The sequence below is a fragment of the Lepisosteus oculatus genome, chromosome 6 (genome assembly GCF_040954835.1).
Source record: "Lepisosteus oculatus isolate fLepOcu1 chromosome 6, fLepOcu1.hap2, whole genome shotgun sequence".
Taxonomy (NCBI): Eukaryota; Metazoa; Chordata; class Actinopteri; order Semionotiformes; family Lepisosteidae; genus Lepisosteus; species Lepisosteus oculatus.
Window position 1 is genome coordinate 39,473,831 of NC_090701.1, and position 17,449 is coordinate 39,491,279.

General features: G+C 41.4%; 1 protein-coding gene across 17 annotated transcripts in view; it reads left to right on the plus strand.

Moving 5' to 3' along the window:
* The window catches only part of arhgap12b (Rho GTPase activating protein 12b), an 89,989-nt gene extending 72,857 nt beyond the window's left edge, over positions 1 to 17,132 (plus strand). For 11 of the 17 annotated variants that reach the window (XM_015354001.2, XM_015354005.2, XM_015354010.2 and 8 more), the window contains 9 exons: positions 675 to 779; positions 3,075 to 3,173; positions 5,669 to 5,801; positions 7,919 to 8,038; positions 9,060 to 9,158; positions 9,302 to 9,379; positions 10,753 to 10,887; positions 11,507 to 11,612; positions 15,085 to 17,132. In XM_015354001.2, the coding sequence (XP_015209487.2) occupies positions 675 to 779; positions 3,075 to 3,173; positions 5,669 to 5,801; positions 7,919 to 8,038; positions 9,060 to 9,158; positions 9,302 to 9,379; positions 10,753 to 10,887; positions 11,507 to 11,612; positions 15,085 to 15,259 (1,050 nt within the window). In that variant the 3' untranslated portion in view covers positions 15,260 to 17,132. The remainder of the gene's footprint in view (positions 1 to 674; positions 780 to 3,074; positions 3,174 to 5,668; positions 5,802 to 7,918; positions 8,039 to 9,059; positions 9,159 to 9,301; positions 9,380 to 10,752; positions 10,888 to 11,506; positions 11,613 to 15,084) is intronic. The other 6 variants (XM_015354003.2, XM_015354008.2, XM_015354016.2 and 3 more) reach the window with 1 other exon arrangement.
* The last annotated feature ends 317 nt before the right edge of the window (positions 17,133 to 17,449 follow it).

Here is a 17,449-nt window from a genome sequence, read left to right on the forward strand (position 1 = left end):
TTTGTGGTTGTGGTTTTGGTGGACATCAGGAACAGGTGGCCTTTAGACAGAGGACTTTATATTGAAGGTTATCACTTTTATCTGCTCCTAAGTTGTCTCGAATCAAAAAAGGGAAGAAAAGCTTAAGAAATGCCTTGAGTTTTGTGTATAAGGTGGCCATTTCTGCCGTGGGTCCTTGCACTGCTCCAGCGTTCTCCAGTTGGATTGTTCCTTGGTGGAGATGCTGGGCTCGTTTATGGGCTGAGCATGCCTAAGCATGCCTAAGGAACGCTGTGACTGCCGAGTGCTGGAGCAACTGGATACGGGTTTTCTCGGAGAGGGTATCAGGGGACAGCTTGGTGGTGGTGAGGTTGGGTGGATGGGAGCAAAGGAGCATGGGCCTGCGTGGCTATTGGGAAGGTGCTTCATTGTGCCAGCTGCATTGCTCTTGGGAGAGGTGCGGCCGAAGGCATCGGTGTCAGCTATTTTCACTTCCAGAGTGAGCTCGAAAGGGCTACCTGCCGGATGCCATCTGTGTGCATAATTCATACCCTGTGGACAATAAATATATCCCATGCGATCAACTGGGAAATTTTTCTTTTTAAGGTTTAGTTGGTGTGTGGCATTTTATTGACTCCCCCCTCCCCAGCTGTTCTGTAAATCTGTGTGTGGTTAATTATGTTTTTTCCCTTCAGAAGTTTGGTGGTAATCAGTCCAAGCCTGAGTTCACTGTGGACCTCAGAGGGGCTTCTGTGGATTGGGCTTCGAAAGACAAATCCAGCAAGAAACACGTCATTGAGGTAAAGACCCCTTTCAAAAATGTCCTTCTTTTCTTTCAGTACTGCTGGAAGTAGAGGCTGTCAGACACAGGAAAACGTATTTCAAGTATTACATGATTTGGTCTTTTGAAGGGAAAAACAATGACATGTCTTGAGGTTGTTTTCCTGAATTGGTTGTTTTCTGAGGTTTTTTTGTATTTTACTGAAGCACTGATTATTTTTAAATTGCACTTCGGCACCCTCTAGTGCTCTAATCCTAAACTGCGTGGAAAGTTTTATTATCTGCCGTTTCAGAGTAGGTTGCTTCTGTTTTTTCTCTTAATTGAGTGGTTTGCATTTTTTTTCTCATTGTGTAAGAACTGAAGTTTGTTAAACAGGAAGAATAATGGCACTTCATGGTGAAGTAGGTAATTTCAGCTGTTGTGATTGTGGTGGACTAGTTGATATTCTCTTGCTGTTGTAATAATCATTTGATGTTGCACTTAATGATTTGCATTGTTCTTTGTGGTAGGAACATTTTTAGAATGTCTTTATCCTTCCTTACATTTTCTACTTTTTAATTGCATATTCCGTTTTAAGATACTTGTGTGTCAATTACACTGTTTTACAGAATGTGACACATGTTGTGCCCCCGTAAAACAAAATCATTAGTTCAGTGTCTTTGAACTGCTTAAATCCTCTTGTTCCGTTTGTGGAACAAATTTGTCTAAAATTAAGAAAAGTGGGATTTTCATAAACAACAATAAAATTGTAGAACTAAATTGTAGACTAAAGTCATCTTTGAATACAACACAAACTAACAGATCTGTAAGAAAGAAGGAAAAGAATATCCCACTATCTCATTATTGTCCAAAAGTTCTTGTAGTAATTATTTGATGCTGAGATCACAGAGTAGTCTAGTTGAAAGTATTCATTCATTGTTAGTACTTACCAGAGTTTCTTGTCAGGATGAGGCTGGTATTTCACTGTCAGTTTAAGATTGAGGATTGGGAATTTGCAGTAGATTTCCATTGAAAAATGTATGGTTAATTCTGAAAGGGAACATTTCGCTGAAAGCTTTTTCAATTGTAATTTAAGCTTTGTTGTCCCATCGGGAAATAGTTTTTTTACAGCACACTCCCAACATAACACAATGACAGACAAACCTTTACAAACCAACATGCTACAATGTTACAGCAGGATAAGGGTAAAGATAGTTACGATACATTGCTTGAAAGATATTGCAGTGGGGATGAGAGATTTCATGTGTCTATTAGTCTTACACCTGGGGACACAAAGGTGTCTCCCAGACTGGGGAAGTGTGAACTCACAGTGGAGTGAGTGAGAGACACAATCCATGATACATTTTCCTTTCTTTGGCACCCTCTGTTTGTACAGGATACTTGAGTTTGACTAGTCTTTCCAGCCTATTCCAATCAATAGTACTGATGTTTCCAAACCAGCAAGTTAAACAGTATGTTAAGAAACGTTCAGTAAAAGACTTGTAGAAAAGTGTTAGGATGGTTCTGCCTACTTTAGTTTTTTAGAAAGAAATGTCTTTGTTGGCTGATTTTATAAATGGTGTCACAGCATTTGCCTCAACTCAGGTTTTTGTCTTATGACCAGTCCCAAGTACTTGTAGTCATTCTTGCTAAAGCTGCTAATGATCTCATGACAATATGACAATATTTGTGGTGCACTGTTTAAAGAGAATTCTATACTCTTTAATGGAAATCACAACATCCTGTTTGTTGGACATCTGTGGTACTGTGCTTAAATGGTTTAAATCAAACCTTGTTAATTGAGCTAGTTAATCACTGATTTGAACCTGGGTCATGTCACCTGGTCAGATGTGACTGGGATTCAAGGCCTTTTGTATCTTCACAGCTCGGGAGCAACATCTCAAAAGAAATCGGGGAGTTTGCGCATTAGGTGCATTTGAAGTCTAGCCTTAATACTTTTTGAGGAAGATTTTTATGTTGTTATATGGCTGCATTGTCTTCTTGACTCTGTTTGTAATGTGCTTTTTAAAGGTGCTATAAGATGAAGGTTTATTATTAGAAAGTAATGCCTGTTTAACCTTTTGGTTTTATGGTAATTCCGCTGACTAATTCCGCCATTTTCCACTGACTTAATATTGTATAGGAGAAGCACTGGTGACACGTTGGAAACATCAGGAAAAGCAAAAACCATATCCGCTGCAGAAATGTGTTCTCGCGTACATATAAATGCAGTATAAATGCCTACAGTTTAACTGTGCTCCTTCCAGAGTACACTTCAGAGTGCGAGGCTACGCTTTCAGATCTGGTTATCTCGAAATTTGTTTTTTCTTGTCAGCTGAAAACCCGTCAAGGAACCGAGCTCTTGATTCAGTCCGAGAACGACAGCGTTATCACCGACTGGTACAAAGCACTGGCAGAGACGATAAGCACCCATGTAAGTGTCATCGTATGTATATGTATCTGTGTGTAAGCTTGGTGACAATTTAGTCGTGTTTAATTTGGTAACACCTCTTTCTACAGTGCTAATAATAATTTCTTAGACTTATATGGTGCTTTTTTAGGACTCGAAGCGCTTTACAGGTAATGGGGACTCTTCTCCACCACCATCACAAATGTGCAGCCCCACTTGGATTGTTGCAACAGAAGCCAAAGTGCACCAGTACTCTCACCACACATCAGCTCTCAGTGTGGAGGAGAAACGAGTGATGAACGAGAAATTTGGCCAGGACACCAGGGTTAACACCCATACTCTTTTCGAGGAATACTTTGGGATTTTGAATGACCACAGAATCAATTTTACACCTCACCTGACAGTGCCTGTTTTTTTGCAGTATAGTGTCCCCTTCACTATACTGGGGCATTAGGAACCACACAGACCGCAGGGTGAGCACCCCATACTGGCCCCACTAACGCCTCTTTCAGCAGCAACCTCCCCCTTCCCAGGAGGTCTCCCATCCATGTACTGGTCAGGCTCACACCTGCTGAGCTTCAGTGGGCTGCCAGTTGTGAACTGCAGGATGATATAGCTGCTGGCATCATCTCTCACAGGGATTTAGCAGGTGTACCAGCTTAAATGTGAATTTAGCATTTATTTATAAGCAACAGACGAAGAGCACACACTCTCATGGCAAAGGGTCTACTGTGCTTAACTCAAATATCAAGTCTTGGGTATGTCGCGCAGTCACAGGCGTCTCGAGGGCAGACCCAGCTGGTAGAGGGGGTGCTGTAAAGTCACTCATCGGGGCAGAAAAGCAGCTCTTTGTGTCCTGGCGTCCTCAGGGTCTGGATTAAAAAGCCAAGAGCAAAATGCGGCTTTGTCCGACCCTCAAGAGGAATGCATGCCGTCGTCATGGAGTAGAACAAAAAAATGTTTCACTGAACTCGCCTCTCGTGCTGTGATGGTAGCCATTTTGTTTTCTACTTAAGCAGCAGTCAAACTCACTGCTCTAAACATTTGGCTGTTTAAATAAAAGGCAGGTACGATTTTCAGGCCTTTATCCTGGGCTTTTGTAGAAAAAAAGGCTTCTGCCGGAGCCCCACGTCTCCCCAGTCGGTGGCGTCGCTGACCGTTAGTTTGCCGATTTGTGTTCGCGATGGTTCGCATTGCTGCCTTCCGAGCGCCGGGGTCCAGGGTTCACTCCCTGCCCTGGGAGACAATCCGTGTGGGGGTTGTAATATTCTCTCCATGTTTGGATGGGTTTCCTCCAGGTTTCCTCTGGTTTCCTGGTAGGTGAATTGGTGTCTGAGGAAAATTGGCTCTGGTGCGTGTGCCCTGTGATGGACTGGCATCCCGTTCAGGGTCCCTTGCACTCATTGCTTGTCAGGATCGGGTCCGACTCTCCTGCTACCCTGCAAAGCAGTTGGAACACTACCATCACTGTAGCAGAAACGCATGACGTTGGCAACTTCGAGATTTCCCTTATCATCCCATATTAGCAGCGTGAGCAAATAGTAAATGAATGAAAGGAAGAATGTATAGTATTCTGTTACTGTCAAATTGTGAATTAATGGGATTTTCTTTCTATTGCTGTGCGACTGCTGTACAATGTAACAGTGTTATTTAGCACAGATCTGTACATTATTAACAGATTTTTGTTTTTACTGAATTTTTGTTTTATAATAATGTACACTTTAGGATAAGAAACTTGAATTGCTTTCATTTTATGCAAAAACAATGGTTTTACTGAGCTTTCTGCTGTGCAACACAAAGGACTGTTCTCACACAAGGGATAGAAGAAACTACTCAATTACCATTCTTGTTGAGCTGACGAACTCGCATGTTGTCACTCCTATTAATACATTATACAACAAAATGCAACAGTTCTTTCTTCTTGACATCAAAAAAGGAACCGATTTGTTAAACAAACACTAGGGGGAGTATTTTGTACACCACAAATAAATAGAAATATAATCACAAATATAAAGTACCGTCATAACATTTACATAATTGGTAGATTAATTGATTAGATTATCCTGCAGATTGGGGCGATTTATTTATCCTAATTAGAAGGTATATTATACTAGAGCTCCTTGTAAATGTAATGTTTGTGTAAACACTCTTCATGATTCACTGTTTCCGATTCAGTTTAAATTTGTCTTGCTAGATCATTGTTCCGGCAGCAGCAGCCTCTGAAAATATTTTTGGAAGGTGACATTTCAGACCTGATGTGGGCAAGCACCTCTGTGGTGCTCCTTTTACTGTCCCCCTCGTTTCTTTGCCTTTGCCTTCGACAAGTATTGTCCGATTCTCTTGCTGTCCGGATACCTTTTCATTCCTTAAAATGAACAGAAGAAATGCAGCTTGATCATATAGAATTGACTTCACAGCACGGGCAGCAGGGAGGCGAAGAGGTGACAGTGAAGTGCAGGTGGTACAAGCTGGTTCTTTCAGGTAAGCCTTCTGATAACCCTGCTCTCGGTGCTGTGCAGGCCTGGGAGTCGGATGAAGCCATCGAGGAGGACATGCCAGAGTCCCCCCGGCCAGAGAAGCAGGACAAGGACAAAGAGAAGGACAAGGAGAAGGACAAGGACAAAGAGCACAGAGACTCCAAGAAAGGACGAGGTGAGAGCCGTTTCAGCATGGGGAGGGTGGCTCTGCTTTACTCCAACGTCTCTGTTTTCTGCAGAAAGACAATGAGGCAAAAACAACAGGGATCGTGACCAGGAACTGTTTCCATACACTCAAATGTTGCTCAAATACAGTCCAACATTTTGGGAATTACAGTGTCCTCCAAATGACTGGGACAGCAGAGGTCAAAACTCTTATTGTTTTACTGTCAAGCTATTTGCATTTAGAACTATGAATTTAATAGTTCAGGTGGGTAGCTGCGTCAGCATGCGTAGGCTGCAAAGGAACAAGTAATAGGTTTATTCCATGCTGAAAAAAAGAAGAAAGAGAACACAACGTTTCGGCCGTGGAGCCTTCTTCAGGTGAAGAAGGCTCCACACCTGAAGAACCTTCACACCTGAAGGCTTCACACCTGAAGAAGGCTCCACGGCCGAAACGTTGTGTTCTCTTTCTTCTTTTTTTCAGCATGGAATAAACCTATTACTTGTTCCTTATGAATTTAATATGCTTAATTCAATAATATATACTTATTTTTGGTTAATGCCATGCATACATTGGCTCATATTAGCACCAGACATATTTTGTGTTCACCCCAATGATTTTACATGACAATTTTGATTTGATTTTAAGTATCAAGACTCTTAAATTCACTTATAAACCTCAGTATTTGGTTGCATATCCCTTTGAGGCCATAATTACATGAAGTAGTTCAGGTGGGTAGCTGCGTGAGCATGCGTAGGCTGCAAAGGAACAAGTTAAAGGTTAATTCCATGCTGAAATGAGAAGAAAGGAAACAGCGTTTCGGCTGTGGAGCTTTCTCACACCCAAAGAAGGCTCCACAGCTAAAACGTTGTTTCCTTTCTTCTCTTTTCTCTTTTCAGCATGGAATAAACCTCTAACTTGTTCCTTCATAACTACATAAAGTCAATGACCGATTAAGCTCAACGAATTCTTTGTATAAACTTGTGTGATGCCTTGCTGCAGCCATTTTGAGGTTTTGCCTATTTATTTAGCTCTTCAAATTGTTCTTCAGCACATAAACCACATACTCAGTTGGGTTTAAAAATATAGAGGGGACCTGGCCACGGACATGAGATTTTCCACTTTTTTCTCTCCCAGTGAGCACATAGAACTCATTTTGCTTCCATCATCAGCTGAGAGCAGTGCAACAGACATGCGTGCCTGGGCCAAGACATTACCTCCAACCTGCTTCACAGATGAGATGGTTGTCTGGAAGATTTGGGGGTGGCATGTGGTAGTAGTTTCCACCCCTGAATATGGCCTTGCCACCCTGGCACCACCCCATTTAAGCCATAACCTAAAATCCCACATTGTCTTAAATTCTTTTCTACATTTGCATCTTTAAATGTTTTTTAAGAGTGTAACTGTACCCAATAGTGTGAACAGTTAGTGTCAGCAAATATGTAGCGGATCATTGCAGAGTGGTTCCGTGCAGCTCAGTGAATGTCGCACAAGATTTTTGTGTGAAACAGGGGTTACTGGTGTAACTGGTGCAGAGAAGAACAGTAGACCACCTTCAAGTAGAACATCCTATTTTAGAAGGCAAATATCATTTAACAATACTGCCCCTGTAGGTGTCCCTGTCACTCCACATATAAGATTCCTGGCTATGCCACATTAAACTTTCCCCCACTTTGGTAAGTGTTTATATTAGTCTGTCAGTAAACACTCCAAAGCTACCTGGGTCATCTTTTTGCATCTCAGCAAATTCTGAAGCAAAATGAGTAGAAATGATTTGTTAGCTTCTTCATTTTCTGTTGTTTTTTTTCTTCCCCAAAGTGAATAACCTGATGTTTGTGCTAAGAATATCTGAGCTTAATTCAGGAACTGAAAGTTAAGGGAATGGTCTAGGAAAAGATTAGGTTTTGGAAGCAGTCTCTGTGCATTGAGTTTTACTGGCAATAGAAACATGGACTAACTATATTAACATGGCCAGAACTAAGCGGTCAGGCAAATATTAACAATCTTTTAACCGCAGGATGTGAAGCTATGTGCTCCCTGGTATGTCTGTGCTCAACCTCCTTTTTGTGAGGAAAAGGCCGATGGTGGTAAAACGCTTGTTTCCATCTTTGCGTCTCTTTGTGTTACAGTGATGAAAACCTCAACCAGCATGGATTCTTCAGACCAGAAGAAAACCAGAGTTAAACTGAGGAAGTTTCTCACTCGCCGGCCCACACTTCAAGCAGTGCGAGACAAGGGCTACATTAAGGGTGAGGCGAAAGGAACAGGTCACAGCGGTTTCACACGTTTAGTGTTTTTGAAATGTCTGTCTCTCAGCAGATGTGTACAGGGAGCCCCAGTATAAAGCAGCACTCTGGAAATGTTCAACTTGAGTTCTGGGTTTAAAAAAAAATGTTAAAAGCTCAGACAGAAAAGCCGCAGAGAGAGGCACAGCTGAAGAGGAGCGAGTCCAGAAGCGTAGACGTTGCTGGTCCAGTTTTGGGCAGTGTCGTTAGCTAACACAGAGAGCTGCCAGGGCTAAAAGAGCCCACACTGTTGCCTCTATGAGCTGCATCACCCCTCACTGACCGTTCCTCTTGGGCGGTGAATGACCGGGAGCTCCACGGCGAGCGACTCTCGCGGTGCTCCTTCTGCAGGAGGGCATGTGCAGACCTTAACCCTCCTGTGCTCATGCCAGGGCCTGAGCAACAACAGCTTAGTTTATTTACTCTCCCTGATTACAAATTGGAACAGTCTGAGAATAAATGTTTCGGTATAAGAAAACGACTAAGATGCACAGAGGTTTAGGTCTGAATTTCTGATCTGAATAAGATGTGGTGACGTTCAGATAAATAGTGTTGGGTTTCACGACACAATATTGTGTCATGAAAGTTGGAAATATCCTGGAGATATCAAGGGTTACATAAGGAAATTAAGACAGAAGGAATTTGCGCAAGCTTCTTCTGTGATTATTTCTTCTTTAGGATCTGTGTTGTACTGTTTGCACAGCTGTTCACAAAGCAATTTATTGATTTTTTTTTTTGTCTGTGGAATGAATACAGTTTTAATCTCCTCAGCATGTTAAAATGCTTGAGCTTGACTTTGTTTATTCCATTTAAAAGATCTAGTCGTCTAGTTAGATGGAACGTTCTTTACATTGTGAATTAATGGCATTGCTACCTTTGCTTTGATAAAGTGTGAAATAGGAATGACCAAACTTGAATATGGATAAAGTCAGTGTACTTGGTTTGTTCTGAATTGTCCAATGTGTTTTTCTCTTCTTTAAAACAGATCAAGTGTTTGGCTGCAGTCTGACCAGTCTCTGTCAGAGGGAAAACACTACGGTGCCAAACTTTGTCAAGATGTGCATTGACCATGTTGAAAATAAAGGTTTGTTCACTAATAGGGTTGATGCAGTAAAACAGAGACAAAATTTTGTCTGATTGCTGCAAATGTGTCATGATTCTTTGTGTAACCTTAAAACAGAATTCTCTTTTGCTGGTTATATCCTCAAATGTGTTTTTTTTTTTCAGGTTTAAGTGTCGATGGGTTGTACAGAGTTAGTGGAAACCTGGCTGTGATACAGAAGTTACGATTTGCTGTGAATCATGGTAAGTTTCAACTTTCATGAGGCATTTTTCTCTTCTAGGTTTCTCTCATCTTAGTGATTGGTTCTGAGGTACTTATGGGTTGAACCGACTATTACGTCTGGTTGGAATTTTGAAACTATCCTGAGAAACGTGCAGGGCACAAAAATGATAACTTTAATAAAGGAAACCTTGCATGGAAAAGGACTTGCATTTGTTAATTTCCACATTCCACATTACACTTGTGACAAATTCTTGAAAGTGGTCTTGATCGGCTGTTTACAGGGCAACATTAAATGCTTCATCACCCTGAGCTTCTGCATAGGCCTTTCACATCTTTCGCTCGGCATTTAACAAGCCTCCAGGCTACCGATGTATGGTGTGACTCCCTCTATGAAATTTGAGCAGTTATTTTAATTCAATGTTATATACTTCTATTAAATTATATTAAAATATATATTCTATGACATTTCATAATTTCATTTGTGAGCAAAGCCAAATATAAGGGATTATGGCATTATGCGCAACACAATCTGCCCAATTTCTGTAACGTTCAGAGAAATCTTGCATATGCTCTCTCTATCATCTGTTTTGTTTTTATACTTGATCAACCTTAACCAGCAGCTATATCACCCTGCAACTTACATCTGGCAACCCACTGAAGCTCAGCAGGTGTGGGCCTGGTCTGTACCTGGATGAGAGACCTCCTGGCAAAAACTAAGCTCACCCTGTTGTCTGTGTGGGTCCTAATGCCCCATTATAGTGACAGACACTAGATTTAAAAAAAAAAGCCGCCGTCTTTCAGATGACACGGAAAACTTGAGTCCTGACTCCACGGATATTAAAAATCCTGGGACGTTTCTGAAAAAAGTATATGGGTGTTAACCCTGGCCAAATTTCCCCCTGGAGTTTACCAATCATGGCCTACTAATAATCCCTATCTATGAATTGGCTTCATCACTCCTCCCCACTCTTATCTGGTGTGTGGTGAGCAGACTGGCGCATCATCCAGGCGGGACTGCACACCGGCGGTGGTGGAGGGGAGTCCCCATTACCTGTAAAGCACTTTGAGTGGAGTGTACATGAATGCGCTAGATAAGTGTGAGGATTTATAGGAATTATGATTGCTCAATTTCTAACATTTAAGATGCAGCTTCTCTCTTCTTCCCATCTGTCATTGTGGAGATTGAGCCACAGGAGTTCTCAGTGCAGACTTTGTGTCCAGTTCACAAAACCTGCATTTCAAAGGTTACGGCTTTATTGTGCCAAGCAGCGTCCCATTCCATAATGGCAGCGTCACGTGCTGTGTCATGTTACCTTGGCTGTGGCTGTGATCGTCCCCTGTAACCAGCCGGTCTGCGATGGGCCCGTCTCATGTTCCTGCCTCTCTTCCTCAGATGAAAAGGTGAATTTGGAAGACAGCAAGTGGGAGGACATACACGTCACCACCGGAGCTCTGAAGATGTTCTTCAGGGAGCTGCCAGAGCCTCTCTTCACACACGCCTATTTTGAAGACTTTGTCAGCGCTATCAGTGAGTGTGCACGGGCAGGAGTGTTTACTGAGGGCAAATACCCAACCGATGTTTAGGGAGTGTAGGAATCAGCATTGCCGCCTTCAGCGAAACAAGGTTGGGCTTGGTCAGTGCTGGGACGGGAGACCTCTATGGAAACGTTGCTGCTAGAAGTGATATTTGTGAACCAGACAGTGACAGTCCTTACTCTGGATCAGAATGTCCAAGCCAGCAGTATGGTGTCAGGGGACCTTAATTTATTTGGTGACGCAGTTTCTCACTGTGCCTAGTCTGCTCCCCTGCCTCATTGTAAAGAACTTTGGGCTGAATTGTAAAATAAAACTACAAAGGACATTTGTAGGTTAATGTGTTTTTTGCATTTGTAATAATAAACTACGGATCACTGTTCATATCAAAGCATGATAGGATTCTTGGAAGTACCCTTTTCTGGATGAAGTATTTTACATCACTTGGATGTCTGACTACAGTTCATACATTATTGTCTTACTGGGGGATTTCTTGTTTTAAAATGCAAATTAATGTTTTTCCCTCCAATTCTATCCTTGTCCACAAGGTGGCACCATACATTTTCAAGTAAAAGTACTATCTTTGAGGTTAATATATTTTTTGTCTCTTTCAGAATGTCCAGACTACAAACAGCGAGTACATTCAATAAAAGACTTAATTAAGCAGTTGCCAAAACCAAACCAGGATACCATGCAAGTTCTCTTTAAGCACCTCAGAAGGTAAGTGTATTTATTTCTCCAAGTTGACCTAATGGAAGATATAAAGAAGTGTAGACTGTAGAGAGCCCGATACTTTTTAAAAAAAGTTTTTAGTGAATTCTAGAGGGTTGAAATCTAGAGAAGACGTGCCCCAAATGGCTTTCAACTTTGCCTGGAAAAAACTTTGTCCAAACCACAGCCTTACACACATTTTGTGATTTGATGCCATTGGCTGTCCTGTATCTTGAACCTGTGAAACATCATTTCCCCAAACTCACTTGTCTGTCGTTCTTTACTAAGAAATCTGCATATATATAGGCTCTGTATTCAACTTTTGCTTTGAGCCCAACCTGTCACCTCCTGGTTATTTAAAATCTGTGCAGGAGAGCACACCTGTGTTTTGCATGTTATGAGTTGTTCACATAAACAAGTTAATCCAAATCTTTGTTTCACCTTTTACTTTTTAATGCTTTGACCTTCCCAGATTATACGACCCAAATGTTCCTTCAGGAGATAGAATTTGTCTTTCGAGTCCCACAGACCTCTCTCAAAGCAATTCCAGTTTTCAAGTTTGTGTAAGGATATATGGAAAAGTTTGTTTGGCAGTGCTGCTAATGCATATGGTACAGATGCTGTTGCGATCGCACCGAAATATTCTCTTCTCTAGTACAGGCATGTGCAGGCATGTGCAGAATTGGAATGGTCATCAGTCTTCACTGCGAGTTTTTGTAGAAGTACTGATCAGAGAGGCATGGCAGGTGAAATTGTATCTGCCTACCAATGGGTAAAGCATTTAAGATATTCCCAGAATTCTCTTGGAATCACTGAAGCAGCAGAACACTGCTTAAATCAGAATCCAGTGAAAACTGCAGATAATCATGTATTTTTTTAGCAGAGAGAAGCAGAAAGATGTATTAAGGTTCAGAAGAAGCCTGTTGTGGTGTCCCTTATAAAGGGTGATCCTCCCAGACAGTGGAAGATTAACTTGACAGAAGAATTTTGCAAAGCGCCATAAATAATTACAGAGTCGGGGTCATGCTGTTAAAAGACAGAGACGTCTCTGTCAAAAATGAGTAAAATATTATCACGCTCACCATCGACTTGCTTAGATCTTGGTGTGCCCATTTTAATTGTATAATGGTTTGCACTTGTTCTTCTAAAGACTTGCCTTGTCTGCTTTGCTAAGGTAGAGAAAGAGCCGTCTGGATAATGGGGAAACACACAAGGTCCATGCCTTTCTAACAGTCATATACAGTAGATGTACAGGTGGGGGAAAAATGTTTGATAAAAGCTCCTGTTAGTTGGCCCATCAATCTGACTGCTTATGATGTCTTGTAAGCCCAGCTGTAATTGGGGTTTGACTCTAATGAGTGATGTTTTATTACCTGCTATTTCAAGTGCGTCTACCCCCCCCCCCTCTGTGCAGCAGCAGTTTCAGTGACATATTGAGCATGCAGATTGACACTCAGGGGTGACTGAAGTGTTTGAACAAATGTCCTGTGTAATTAGGCTTTTCAATTAGATAGACTGGAATATTCCTGCCAAAACTGTGAGTTTAATTTGTATAAAGCCAGCAGCAACAGGGAGATCTCACCTCTGATTGACTGGAGAAGGTGAGACAGCTGTACGACTCATCATTTTCTCTGTTTGTCTTTTAAAAAAAGTAAAATTACCTTAATGCCCGTCTCAAAGCTGTAGAATTGATTTTTGTACTACTACAATATAGATTTTGAGAAGGAATTATGACAAGTTTCAATCTACCAGCCAGAATGGCTCACTGTAATATAAGATTTGATTGCATTGTAACACATTGCATTGTTTTTATAAAGAATGGCATCAATATGTAGGAAGTATGAATTCCAGTCCTAGCACATTGTGCTGTAAATGCTATTTTCTTTCCTGATGCCCACCCAGTGTTACGGCACATTGTTAAAAATATAAAAACATGGAGCTAGCTAAGGAACGGTGAAATATTTGTGTCTGTCCTCAACAGTGAATATTCACTTCAATTTCTGTACAGTATACGTTTCCCTTATATAACAAAGGACTTTCCTTTGGTATAACAACCCCCTGAGCACGAAGGAGAGAGCACATTGTTGATGGTCAGGTGTTCCTCCTGATTGTGGGAAAACACAATGGAAAAACTTCACCCAGCCCAGGAGTCCAAACATGACACATTATTATGGGAAGAGCTCTGCCTTAAGAACCAGTCTGCAGTTTACTCTCCAGTTTGAGCTGAAGTACAACCCACAGAGCCCATTTTAAATAAATAATGATAGAGCTTTGTGTCCATAGATCAGTGGTAGTCTTGGTACCTCCATTCTGTGCCATTACAGGATTTGGACTAGCAGATTACTGAATTGGCCCTTAATTGCTTAATTAACCCAGGTGTCAAAGGCCACTCTTCTAATTAAGGATTAGCTGGAGGAAAGACATGGAATGGAAGTGCCAAGGCTGACTTCCCCTGCCTTAGATACGTGCAGCTAATTAGCAGTCAAACAGAGCTCGGCACTGTCGGCGGTATGGGTATTTCACAAGGTTCGCAGGCAAGTCTTTCTAATGTGGCTTCGTTTCGAGAACGTTGAGTCAGTGCAGAGAGGTGCAGTTCCAGGCCTGTAGATCCACAGTGTCTGCGGGCTTTCATTCCACCAGATCTCTTAACTAATTGATCTAAATATCGGTGTAACTAGACCAATTTCACATCTTTCCTGGGTTACATTAGTCTGTGGAGTAATACGGCCCACCAGGATCGGAGCTGTACTCCTCTGCGTTTGTGGGATACATTTCTAACATCTTCATCTGGTTATTTTAATGTTTCTTATCTTGTATTTACATTATAGTCAGAAGTTATGGATTGGCTGTCCATTCCAGTGCTCATAATTTAATTTAATTTCCTCTCAGTCTCCCGACGAAAGGCCAAAAAATAAAGGTCACGTAATCCTGTTGCCATTTTTCAGACAAATATGTATTTTTTTTTTCCCTTAACCATTAACGTTTTCAGTATTTCAACCGGGTTGAGGGCACAGTAGCACATATAGCACCTGGTTTGACCTGAATAAATGTTTGAATGTATCAAGTACTTCGGGTCACGACTAAAAATACTTGTGCCTCTTTTTTGATTAAAAAAAGTATGGAATGATATTTCCCCTGCCCCTATTTGCATTTAAATGATGTGCGCTTTAATACAAGACCTGAAATGTGTTTTTTGCTTCTGCTTGACATCCTGTCTGTGGGACCCAGGGTCCTGACGCAGTGAGCAAAGAGGAGTTACATAACATAGCGTTGACAGTATACGTTCTGCTCTTGTCCATGGTGTTTCGTTAGCTCTGCAGTGAAACCGGTGTGTTCATGGATTTAAAAAGGCTTCATTGGAGCTTATTTGAAGGAAAATGAGTTGCCTTGTAGATAAATTTAATCCCAGTACGCGAAACCCAGCGTGTTGTCATCACGTGGAAAGTAACGTGTCATTTTTTAACTGTTTCTCTCTTTTCAGAGTTATAGACAACGGGGAGCTGAACCGCATGACGACTCAGAGTGTTGCTATAGTGTTCGGCCCTACGCTGTTGCGACCGGAGAAAGAGACTGGAAACATCGCGGTGCACATGGTGTATCAGAACCAGATTGTAGAATTGATCTTGCTGGAGTACGAGAGCATTTTCAGCAGGTAAACCTGCTTGTGAAAGAGGACAGTCTCGCCGAGCTCTATACCATGGCAGACGTCAAAACTTCCATCTGTGAGATATGCTGTGGAACACGCAATATAAATATATTGAAATAAACAAAGGAAAAACAAAAGACTAGTTGACTTTGCACTTAACATTTTGAAGCTATGTGTATATTTTCTTTTGGTTGTCATTCCTGCAAGTAGAATTGCCATTACTTCATGAGCCTATGATGCTTTCACCTGACTGGACTTTGACTGGTTCATTTGCAGCTACAAAGCTGTGGGGTTAATAAGGATGGTTCCTTTTTTCATTGGTTAAGACAAATGACTGTTCAGGATAAGTTTGTATACACTGGATTCTTCTGGCCAGTATTGATGATAATAAGGTCTAATTGCCGGTCATGAGAATATGTAAAAGCTCTGAACATTTATACCCATCTTCACTAATCACGTGGATCTGAATGACTCTCTTTGAGCCAGATTCCAAGTTCAAGATGGCTTACTGCTGACCAGCATAAGTGGAAGTTCATGTTTATTTAATCTTACGTAAATGAGACATCATTAGGAGCCAAGTATCCTGTAGAAGAGTAATTTGGTTATTCTTTCACTTGGTCTTTTTTTTTTAAAGAAAACAGACCATTTCACGGTCTTGTAAAATGCTGACTGCTGACAGACTCATTTAAAGGAACTGCATCTGCACACTTGTGTACACCCAAAAGAAATCTGCAGACAAGGAACATTCAGTTGTATCAGTATTAGAAATGGGAGTTTCAGTGTGCTCCATTTGATGGATTTGAATAACCTGGAAATGTGTGGGCTAACACTTTAGGAAAACACGCCTATAACGCACCCCAGAAAACACAAGACCTGAAACAGGAAAACAAGAAACAAGACCCTGTGGACGTGTGGACATGTGGATGTGATGTGACCTCTTACAGGCATGAGACTTCTGCATAGAGCTAAAGACCTTTTGGTTAGATTTTATGGGTGTTATCGTTGTAGCAACAAACGTCTTAAAGGGTGATCTGCTCTCCCAGAGACCACTCATCGCATAGGCGTGCATTTTCAGAGCTAACGTTTCACGAAGGGGGTTCTCTGGGTCCCTTAATGTTGTGGGCATAGTGCCAGCCAAACAGTATAAAACTGAAAAACCTTGAAATAGTCAAACCTGTGATGGAAAAACTCCAATGTTTATGATGTAAATATGTGGAAGGTTTAATCTTCTTCCAGGTCTTGTACATAAATGTATAGTTCCATGAGTGATGTAGGCCTCTTTTCTTTTGTAACAGTTCCTAAATACACATCTAATTGCCGCACATTTAGCTATAGGAAGTATTTTCTTTTGCTGGGCCACAATGGAATTGGATGGAGCAGCCAAGGATTTATTACCAATTCAGATAAATACCGTGTGTCCTTTTCTGCCTCTTTTAAGGTCAATTTTTCTGTTTCTTTTCTCCCTATTTCCAAGGCTAATTCAAACTTTTAGAGAAAAAAAAAACATGGTACTGGAATTAGTATTGCGTAGGCCTGTGGTGAATTGATGGTACAATTGCAATAGGCCTTTTTACGATTAGATACAGAAAATATGTACAGCTGGAGTGAGAAATTGCCTAGTGAGATCTATTGTACAAATTTCTAACAGTAATTGAAGTATGTATGCTTTGATGGTGCGTGGTAGCAACTGATAAATCACTTTAATTTTAATTTTTTATGAAAATATAAATAATATAGACTGATTGTAAAAAAAAAACTGGTTTGGAAAGTTTATCTGTTATTGGGAGCATGGTCAGCTGCACATTTTTGAATGTAATTTTCTCGACTAACTGCGTTCGTGACATTGCTGTCTAATCTGAATAAAGAAACCTTACAAACACAAACTCTGTGCTTTTTTTTTTCTCCACTTCAGTCAATATAGTTGTATGGTTTGCGGCCGTCTGATCCACCTCCCCCCGTCGGGTTTCTAAACCCAGAATATTTCGGCAGGTCTCTGCAGAATTAATTGGACCTACAGCGCAGTGCCACGTGATGGCGTTACGGCAGTCGCTGGGGTCTGTACTCGTCTGTGGCTCATTACGGTGGATCTTCCCCCACACGTTCGAACGACACGAGTTTCCTTTCTGACTAAAACTCCGTTCAGGGGCCTGGAACAGAAAAGTGGGGAATACTTCAGTGGCGCCGATGACGTGTGTTTTGG